The following is an 11,279-nucleotide window of genomic DNA, read 5'->3' on the forward strand; positions in this document are numbered from 1 at the left end:
ACACTAATTCCTCACAATATATTTACTCCATAAAGGTCACTTCAGTACCTTTACGAACTATTACATGTAATTTTCATCTTTGATTGGGCACGCAATTTAGGGAAGAAAGACTTTTGGTACATACAAAAGGTATCCTCACATCTTTGCGATCTAAAATATGTCACGATATTTTTGTAACGATATATAAAACAATATCGTTAAGAGTAAAATAAAAAGCTAATTAAAAAATATTCATATAAAATAAAACAGACGGAATATAATATCATTTAGATGACTTAATGGTGTAAAAATATTATTACACTACCAGCTTATAAATTTTAATCACAAACCCTCTAAGAATATCTTGAGATTATCATGTGAAGAACCTCCTATTTTCACAGCTTCCACAGCCAAATCACTCCATTTCTTCCCACAACTTCTTCCACTGCATTTGCCCTAACTCCTGTTCCCCAAACTTCCTCTGCCATTTTTGCATTTGTTGTTTGATCAGAAAATTGTGGACACCCCACAATAGGCACACCAGCAACCAGACTTTCCAAAGTCGAATTCCATCCACAATGCGTCACGAAACACCCTATAGACTTATGAAAAAGTACTTCCATTTGTGCACACCATGGTACAATTAAACCCTTTTCATTTAATAAAATATCATCATATTCATTCTTGTAATTATTCCCTTTTTCTACCTCTTCTTTCCCTTTTCTCATCACCCATAAAAATGGCCTTTCACTTTCCAACAATCCATGCAAAATCTCTTCTTTTTGCTCTTTCTTTAATACTGCTATGCTACCAAATGATACGTATACAACAGAACCCTTAGGTTTCGAATCCAACCATCGACGATAGTTTTTTTCGGGATTTTCAAATAATTCGCATCCAAAAGACTTGTCTTTAGGATCATTTCCATCAGAAAAAGCAGATGGAACCAACGGACCAACTGAAAAAATTCTCATTTTATCAACAATTCTCATGGATTTTTCTTCTAACGTGTCGAAAGTGTTGATTAGAACACAAGAATTAGGATCATTTTCAAGATTTTGAATGTGTTCTCTCATAATAGGTATCATGACTGAAGAGTGAGGATCATTAGGTAAAACTATAGTAGGAATATCGTTGCATGAAAAGAGGGGTAATTCCGGAAAATCAATTGGAAATGAGGGTGTAACAGTAATATCACTAACGGACCTATAAACTCCGTTAATGGAATTGAACAAATGGTTATAAATAGCAAAAGCAGTACCACACTGAATGACCAGAAAAGCCGACGGCACGTGTATGTCACGCGCCACCACAGCAACCCAAGGTAAGAGAATAGTGTAAACCAAGAACGTAATGGGGTGACCCTCGTCGGAAAATTTTCGAAGGAGATTTTTGAGGTTTTTTGATCCCTCGTGCTTTAAATTATTCATATAATCATTATGATCGGTGTTCGAAATCCAATCATCGTCGTAACCATCGGAGAAGGAGGAATAGAATAACCTTTCTTGTGTTGGAAGGTTGTTCATTCGTTTGAGGCCGTAAACGGTTGTGACAAAGGTGGCGCGTGCACCGGCGCGTGCTAGGTTCTTGGCCATTTGGAGAGTGGGATTTATGTGGCCTTGTGCAGGCAAAGAAATAACTAGAAAATGGTGCTTCTTCATTTTTGATTAATGTGGATGAAGAATATGATAGTACTATAAGTAAATTATGGAATGTAGCTTTCTAATAATTGAAGTTGATAAGATCTAGTACCCAAGTTGGACTGAATGGTCATAATATAGGGGTTAAATGTGCAGTTGCGCCATGACTGAACAACAGTAATAATCTATTCAGTGTAATTTTATAAATGAGTTTAACGAGTACAGTGCGTACGCATATTTTATCCAATACCTTACGAAGATAAAAACATTTTTATCGATAAACACTCGGCTCAAGAAAAACATTTCAAAACAGTTTTGAAAAAGAAAACTGCTAGTGAAGAAGCCATAAAACTGTAGTAAGAAAAGCATTACAAATCATTTAAAAGAAGGGGTTAAGCTATAACTGAACGGAATAAAATAATCTTCATAATCCATGGTATTACAGATAAAATAAGATAATTTCAGGAAAAAATGTGAGGTTATTGTTCAGTATTTTGTTGGAATTTTCGATTTTGAGATAAGTAATCTTGAGATTGTTTTATATTAAGCTAACATGGGTTTATACAAAATGACTCTTCGTCCGACCTTTTAATATATATATAAACTAACATGGGTATATACAAAATGACTCGACGTCCGACCTTTTAACATATATATCCATGAGTCATTTTGTATATACTCATGTTAGCTTTTATATATATACAAGGCGGTGGAGGTATATGAGCAGATTTCGCAATCTATGTCTCTATCGGACTTTTGATCTTAAGAATTTCAAACAAAATATATGATCATTTTCAATAAATAAATACATATATATATTTTAAAATTTTGCCAAAGTTAACCGAATCCGAGGTTTCCCTTAATATATAGGTCCGCCTCCGAATAAGTTGAGCATATTATATTTTCACAAACAAAATTTGATACCTAGTTATATAAGTATTTCTTTTACGGTGGAATGGTCCTTGGTTTCATCAATCAATGAAAATAAATATCTTGTCTAATTTGTCATTCATAAAGACTTTTAGTCATTTTTTGATGGGATTTGTTTCTTCAAAGTTCAAAGTTGAATGGGTCTTTGGTTTTCTCAATCACTAACAAGATCTAGCTGTTCTAGTTTATCGCTTACCGAAACTTTTGGCGTTTTCAAAAGGGACTTGATTGGGAAGTGTTTAAGTAGAGAAATCTTTTTCTTCTTAAATGATATATACGGGTCAAATCATGCTCATGATACATCCTAGTCTCCGACAAGATAAGGCAGGCTCAAGATATGATAATAAGGGACTGAAATCGAGCCAAAGTCCCACCAGACTAGAACCCGGGGGCATGACGCCTGCCTTCAAGGATATCGAGGTCATGATCCTAGAATCGGTCCTAACCTCGAATGACTTCGAAGAACGTTGTCAGACAGTCCAGCATAGCCAACAGAAGGCTGAAATATCCGTGACCGGCCGAATGTTACGGCGGGAATCTCGGCACATATCGATAAGGAACCAGCAATCAGCGAATCGGAAGATTTTTTCACCTTTTATAGAGTTGTACCTGAAATAAGACGCCCCTACTATATAAAGAGGGTCTAATAATTCATTTGATACATTGTAACACGCACTCAAAAGCAATACATTATTATTTTCTCTGTCTTTAAGCTCTTGTTCTTTTTGATCGACACCGGTCGTGGTGAGCCCGGCTCGAAAGCGATTATTCCATCAAAGCTGAACTATCCAACTCGTGTAGTTTGAATTTATTTTACCTTTATTTATTCAAATAGCAACTTAATTTATCGCTTTGTATCAAGTTAATCCGCGTATCCTTAAAATCACTTACAAATTTAATTATTATCCGATTTTGAGGGTAAACAGTTTGGCGCTCACCGTGGGGCTAAGGATAATAGCGGCAATTTGATACAAATTCCCGTAACACACCCTATTTTACACTTGTTCTTTGAAGTGTCTTTGATTCCTGGTTAAAATTGAAATATCAAACCCACAGTCGACCCCTCTAAACACGGATGCGGAGTCCAGCCACCATGGCGAGAACAACAATGCAGCACCCGGTAATAAGGTGCCCCCAATCAATCTCGGCGGAGTTCTGGTGGCAGACCCAATCGATGTCGGTTCGCATTTGGCCATCAACACAAATTTTCCTGCTGACCCCGAGAACAACGTATGCGGGAAAATCTGATCAATTGCCCAGAATACGCGCAACGACGAAAACGATGGGATCAACTTGCGAGTGATCATCGAAATATTATAGGCTCAACAGGCAGCAATAGCAAATTGCAGAACCAAAGCCGAGCGCCGAGCAGGGTTGAGCCCGAGCCATCGCGGGAAGTCACCCGTAGAAATGAACCGATCACGGAAAGGCCGAATGAAATTGAATCGGGGACTAACCCCGAGATCATAAAAATGCTCGAGGAATTGATAAAACAGATATAATCGGGGGAGAAGAAAATCAAAGCCAATGACAAAAAGGTGGAAACCTACAATTCCAGGGTCGATCAAATCCCATGAGCACCTCCGATATTGAAGGGCCTGGATTCCTAGAAGTTTGTTCAAAAATGTTTTTCTCCGAGCGCAGTACCGAAGCCGATCCCAAAAACGTTCCGCATGCCCGAGATTCCTAAGTACAACGGAACGACCGACCCAAATTAGCATGTGACCTCCTACACATGCGCCATCAAAGGGAATGACTTGGAGGATGATGAGATCGAGTCTGTCCTGCTGAAAAAGTTCGGGAAAAATCTATCCAAGGGAGCTATGATATGGTATCAGAACCTACTTCCTAATTCTATTGACTCGTTTGCTATGCTTGCAGATTCATTCGTAAAAGCACACGCCGAGGCTATCAAGGTCGAGACCAGGAAGTCAAACCTTTTCAAAGTGAAACAGAGGGATAATGAGATGCTTAGGAAATTCGTGCCCTGGTTTTAAATGGAACGGATGGACTTGCCTCCGATCGCAGATGATTGGGCCGTTCAAGCCTTCACCCAGGGACTCAATGTTCGAAGCTCGTTGGCTTCACAGTAGTTGAAGCAAAATCTGGTGGAGTACCCGGTTATTACCTGGGCCGACGTGCATAATCGGTATAAATCAAAAATAAGGGTCAAAGATGATCAACTCGGGGCCCTTCTGGGTCCGTTTATCCCGTCAGATTAGTTGTCAGAGTCAGGAGAGACATTGATCGTTAACCAAGGTCAAACAGGGATCGGTATCAGCCATACAATGGAGACCGAAGAGGTAGTGGATCTGAGCAAAAACCCGTGAAAAGTGAAAGAAGAAGTGATCGAGGTCAAAACAACTGGGGACTCATGAGCAAAAACAGTTTCGACAAGCCCATCGGGCCGAAAGAAGCGCCAAGGATGTCGGAGTACAATTTTAACGTCGTCGCCGCCGACATCGTATCCGCCATTGGACGTATCAAAGATACCAAATGGCCTCGACCTCTACAATCTGATCCAGTCCAAAGGGATCCTAACCTAATGTGTAAATATCATGACACTCACGGTCATAGGACAAAAGATTGCCGATAATAAAGAGATGAAGTAGCCCGGCTATTCAATAACGGGCATCTCCGTGAGTTCTTGAGTGATCGAGCCAAGAACCACTTTAGGAATAGAGATTCTGGAAAATAGGTTGAACAGGAGGTACCTCAGCACGTTATTAACATAATCATCGGTGGGGTCGATGTTCCCAGGGGCCGATACTGAAGCGCACCAAAGTATTTATCACAAGGGAAAAACGGACTCGGGATTACGTTCTGGAGGGAACCTTATCTTTCAACGATGAAGACACGGAGGGGATCATGCAGCCCCACAACGATGCACTCGTAATATCAATACTCATAAATAAATCTCGAGTTAAATGTGTGTTAATTGATCCAGGTAGCTCGGCCAACATCATCAGATCGAGGGTCGTGGAACAACTTTGCCTACAGGATCAGATCGTGCCCAAGGTTCGAATCCTAAACGGGTTCAATATGGCATGTGAGACCACTAAAGGGGAGATAACGTTACCGGTGAACACCGCCGGGACCGTTTAGAAAACAAAGTTCTATGTGATCGAGGGGGACAAGAAGTACAATGCTCTATTTGGAAGACCATGGATTCACAACATGAGGGTGGTACCCTCAACTCTGCACCAGGTGTTAAAGTTCCTGATGCCGTAAGGAATAAAAATAGTTTACGGGGAACAACCGACCGCCAAAGAGATGTTCGCGGTCGATGACGTAGTCCTGATATTAACACTTTCGGCACCAAAGGAGCTGGATCTGGTCACCAAGGGAGAAACCAAATAGCAACTACTGACACCGGCTCCGTCCCAACCAGAGAAGCAGGAGATGGGTGAGGATGACGATTACGAGATTCCCAGGTCTTTCGTAGCTCCCGATAATTCTGACGCAACCAAATCGACGGTCGAGGAACTGGAGCAAGTCGTACTGATAGAACACTTTCCCGATCGAAAGGTATACCTGGGCACGAGGTTGAATCCCGAGCTCAGGAAAAAATTCATTCAATTTCTTGTAGCTAACGGAGATTGTTTCGCTTGGTCCCACCTTGATATGACAGGGATCCCATCAGAAATAACCACTCACAGGCTAAGCTTGGACCCAAAGTTCCACCCGGTCAAGCATAAGAGGAGACCCGTAGTCCGAGGTCAAACATGCTTTCATCAAGGATGAGGTATCTAAACTCCTTAAAATAGGGTCCATCCGGGAGGTAAAATACCCGATCTGGTTAGCAAATGTTGTAGTGTAGTCCCCAAAAATTAGAATAAATTAAGAATGTATGTAGATTATAAAGATTTGAATAAAGCGTGTCCTAAGGACTATTTCCCTTTTACTAACATCGATCACATGATCGATGCTACGACCGGCCACAAGATCCTCAATTTTCTCGACGTATATTCCGGGTACAATCAAATTCAGATGGACTCGGGTGATCAAGAAAAAACTTCCTTCATCACCAAGTACAGCACCTACTGTTATAACGTGATGCTGTTCAGACTAAAATACGCTGGCGCCACTTACCAAGGCCTAGTAAATCGAATGTTCGAAGAACAAATAGGAAAATCAATGGAGGTTTATATTGACGATATGTTGGTTAAGTCCCTGCGAGCAGAGGACCATTTGAAACATTTGCAGGAAACCTTCAATATATTGAAAAAATACAATATGAAGCTGAACCCGGAGAAATGTGCATTTGGAGTCTGGTCCGGTAAATTCCTCGGATTCATGGTATCTAATCGGGGGATCGAGATCAACCCCGATAAGATCAAGGCCATCGAATATATCACTGTTATGGACAACGTGAAGGCCGTACAAAGGTTAACCGGACGTATATCCGCCTTGGGACGATTTATTTCGAGGTCATCCGACAAGAGCCACCGTTTCTTCTCACTGTTGAAGAAAAAGAATAACTTCTCATAGACCCCGGAGTACCAACGGGCCTTAGAGGAGCTCAAGCGATATCTATCGATCCCACCGCTGCTTCACACACCGAAGACAAATGAACAGCTATACCTGTACTTGGCAGTATCGGAGATAGCGGTAAGTGGAGTCCTGGTCCGCGAAGAGAAAGGTATGTAATTTCCAGTTTACTATGTTAGCAGGATTCTTTGCGAGGCCAAAACTAGGTACCCTCACCTAAAAAAGCTGGCGCTCGCTTTGCTATGTGTCTCTAGAAAGCTAAAACCGTACTTTCAATGTCACCCCATATGTGTCGTAACCACTTACCCATTAAGGAATGTAATGCATAAACCTAAGCTCTTGGGACGGTTGGCCAAATAGACCGTAGAAATCAATGGGTACGACATCGAATATCGGCCTGGGACCGCCATTAAGTCTCAAATTTTAGCAGACTTTGTGGCCGACTTTACACCGGCCCTAATACCCGTGGTCAAAAGAGAGTTGTTGTTGAACTCAGGGACTTCTTCCGAAATCTGGACCCTCTTTACGGACGGCGCCTCGAATGCGAAGGGGTCCGGACTTGGAATTGTCTTGAAACCGGCCACAGATAATATAGTTAGACAATCTATTAGGACTTTAAAATTAACTAACAATGAGGCCGAGTATGAGGCCATGATTGCATGTCTCGAACTTGCCAAAAGCTTGGGGCAGAGGTGATCGAAGCTAAGTGTGACTCTCTCCTTGTGGTGAACGAAGTTAATGGGATGTTCGAAGTTAGAGAGGAAAGAATGCAAAGATACCTGGATAAACTGCAGGTAACGTTACATCGGTTCAAAGAGTGGAATCTACAACATGTGCCTCGGGATCAAAACAGCGAGGCCGATGCCTTCGCTAACTTGGGATTGTCGGTCGATGACGATGAGTTCAACTCGGGGGCAGTTGTACAACTCATGAGATTAGTAGTGGAAGAAGGTCACGCCGAGATAAACTCAACAAGCCTGACTTGGGACTTGAGAAACAAATATATAGAATATCTGAAGACCGGAAAACTGCCTTCGGACCCTAAAGAATCAAGGACTCTACGTATGAAGTCGTCCGGTTCAGCCTGTCCGAAGATGATACACTATTTCGGAGAACGTTTGATGGCCCACTCGCAATATGTCAAGGACCCGGAGACACCGAGAATGTTTTAAGGGAAATCCATAAAGGCACCTGCGAAAATCATTCGGGCAACGAATCATTAGTTCAAAAAATAATCAGAGTCGACAACTATTGGATCGACATGTAAAAGGACGCGAAGGAGTTCATACTAAAATGCGACGGATGTCAAAGGCATGCTCCGATGATTCATCGGCATGGGGAGTTGTTATATTCAGTCCTATCGACCTGGTCATTCATGAAATGGGGGATGGACATCATCGCCCCCATTCCATGGGCACCCGGTAAGGCTCAATTTATATTGTTTATGACTGACTATTTTTCTAAATGGGTGGAAGCCCAGGCGTTTGAGAAATTCAGGGAGAAGGAAGTCATTGATTTCATCCGAAACCACATAATATGTCGGTTTGGAATGTCGGCCAAGATCGTGTATGCAATGGGAAGCAGTTCATCGGCAACAAAGTAAGACAGGCTCGAGATATGGCAATAAGGGACCGAAATCGAGCCAAAGTCCCACCGGGCTAGAACCCGGGGGCATGACGTCCGCCTTCGAGAATATCGAGACCATGATCCCAGAATTAGTCCTAGCCTCAAACGACTTTGAAGAACTTTGTCAGACAATCCAGCATATCTAACAGAAGGCCAGAATATCCGTGACCGGCCGAATGTTACGGTGGAAATCTCGGCACGTATCGATAAGGAACCAGCAATCAGTGAATCAGAAGATTTTTTTACCTTTTATAGAGTTGTACCTAAAATACCCTATTATATAAAGGGGGTCTAATAATTCATTTGACATATTGTAACACGCACTCAAAAGCAATACATTATTATTTTCTCTGTCTTTAAGCTCTTGTTCTTTTTTTATCGACACAGGTCATGGTGAGCCCGACTCGAGAGCGATTATTCCATCAAAGATGAAACTATCCAACTAGTGTGGTTTGAATTTATTTTATCTTTATTTATTCAATAGCAACTTAATTTATCGCTTTGTATCAAGTTAATCCACGTATCCTTAAAATCACTTACAAATTTAATTGTTATTCGATTTTGAGGGTAAACAAACAATTAAGATTATAACAAAAGGTTCATCACGTGGGGACAAAGGCGGATGAAGTATAAATTTCTTCTTGAAAATCTATTGAAATTTTAACAAAATATTAAAGTTGAAAGTGATAATAACATGCATAAAAATGGTCATGAGTGTCGATCGAGCGGTTGAGAGAAAGAGGAAAAAATTGGGAAAACTATATTATATATCCCAAAAATAATAACAGGCAAATATATATATTTGTATATTAGTATATAATAATATAGCTGTATATGATTCTGACGATGGCTCATTTTCTCTCGGTGCACTTTAACTAACATGCGTTGGCCATGGGGAAAATGGTGCATGTTCCATATCAGAAGGCTCTAATGGCGAAGGAAACAACGGTTAAGTACAATCAACATCGAGGACAACAAGCTCACATCAGTCAATTGACAGAAGCCCTAGGTGAACAAGAAAACAATGAACAGTAATTCCGGCTGGAGAATCAGAGAAGGCAGGCAAATTAAAATCAATTCATCAATGGAATAAGATAGTACAGTCAGTAAATATGCAGCAAAGTCCTTCGAGTAGAGGGAATAAGTCCTGGCATATTCAGGTAGAGAAGGAACTCGAGCAACGAACGGAGCAGAGTTCGATTTGGGAGAATTTTAACTTATTAAAACTATCAAATGCTGGCTTCAAACTTGAGTATGTAGCTCCTAAAGTGCATGGTTAGTCACCAATTATAGACATCGAATTAGAAGATATTGCATCTGAGATGAAATATTGGAAGAATGTCATGGTATGCTATGTTTTGGGAGCTCATCCCCCATTTCCTGTACTAGTAAGGTTTGATACAAAATTGGGGAAAAATAAAGCAATTCAGGGAAAAATATATCACTTTGACAATAAACCATTCATTGTCAAAGCTTGGTGCCCGAACATGGAGTTTGCGAGAGAAAAATTATACACTGTGCCGATTTGGATAGAGTTGTCTGGATTAGACTTCAAGTATTGGAGTCCAAAAGGCCTGAGCAAGATAGGTAGTCTAATTGGAAAGCCATTGATGGTAGAACAAAATACAAAGAAGGAGATATGGCTCAATTTTGCTTGGCTACTGGTAGAGGTAGAAATGGATACAGAATTACCAGACAATATTCTATTTAGAAATGAGGAAGGTTCAGTGGTAGACCAAAATGTGATCTATGACTGGAAGCCAACATTATGAAAATTCTACAAGAAGTATGGACATTCAGAATCAAAATACAGGAAGAAGAAGGGTCCAAAAACTGATATGCAAGAAGAAAAGATAGCACAAGAAGGAAAGTTGATTGATAAACCAAACTCTGAAGATCCAAAGGAGAATCAACAGATTTAACAAAGTGGTGTAAGGCAAAAGGAACTTCCTATGAAAGAGAAAATATAAGAACAACCAAACTCTGGATGGATAACACCATCAAGATGACATGCAGGAAGGATTCAGAACAAGCAGATACAACAGGTGACAAGTAGCAATACCTTTCAGGTTCTCCACAGGACCAAACTTGATTGTAGTGTTTCAGCTAATGAAGGAGATAATGTGGGAGGCCAATCCATTCCTTATTCAGGGAATGGTTAATATTCTTTGATGGAATGTTGGGGGGCTAAATGCCCCTAATAAGCAAAGTGAGGTCAAATTCTTTTGTAATGCTGACAAAGTTAATCTAGTAGGATTATTGGAGACAAAAGTAAAAAGTAACAAGTTTGAGAAAATAGCTAATAGTATGTTCAGTAGATGAAATAACATAAATAACTTGGGAGATCATTACAATGGAAGATCTGGATAAGTTGGAGGCCAGACTACTATAATATTTAACCTATGATGAGTACAACTCAAGTAATTACCTGTGAGGTAACATACATTCCTATCCAATTGAGGTTTATGTTATTAGTAGTGTATGCACATAACACTAGAGAAGAGAGGAAGGAGTTATGGGAGGCACTAGTGCAATAAAGTTCAGCATGTCAGCAACCTAGGTTAATCTTAGGTGATTTCAACTATGTATTGAATATTGAAGATAAAATGGGGG

At 40.5% G+C, this 11,279-nt stretch overlaps 1 protein-coding gene across 1 annotated transcript; it reads right to left on the reverse strand.

Annotated features, from left to right (window-relative positions):
- Positions 1-236: 236 nt before the first annotated feature.
- On the reverse strand, positions 237-1,703 carry LOC107780597 (crocetin glucosyltransferase, chloroplastic-like). Its single transcript, XM_016601152.2, has one exon. The coding sequence runs from the start codon at positions 1,638-1,640 to the stop codon at positions 375-377; it is 1,266 nt and encodes a 421-aa protein (XP_016456638.1). The 5' UTR covers positions 1,641-1,703; the 3' UTR covers positions 237-374.
- Between the last annotated feature and the right edge of the window lie 9,576 nt (positions 1,704-11,279).

The sequence above is a fragment of the Nicotiana tabacum genome, chromosome 15 (genome assembly GCF_000715075.1).
Source record: "Nicotiana tabacum cultivar K326 chromosome 15, ASM71507v2, whole genome shotgun sequence".
Taxonomy (NCBI): Eukaryota; Viridiplantae; Streptophyta; class Magnoliopsida; order Solanales; family Solanaceae; genus Nicotiana; species Nicotiana tabacum.

What these genes read in the sequence shown, in the direction of transcription:
- LOC107780597 (XM_016601152.2), bottom strand. Translation starts at nt 1,640, where the DNA reads ATGAAGAAGCACCATTTTCTAGTTATTTCTTTGCCTGCACAAGGCCAC.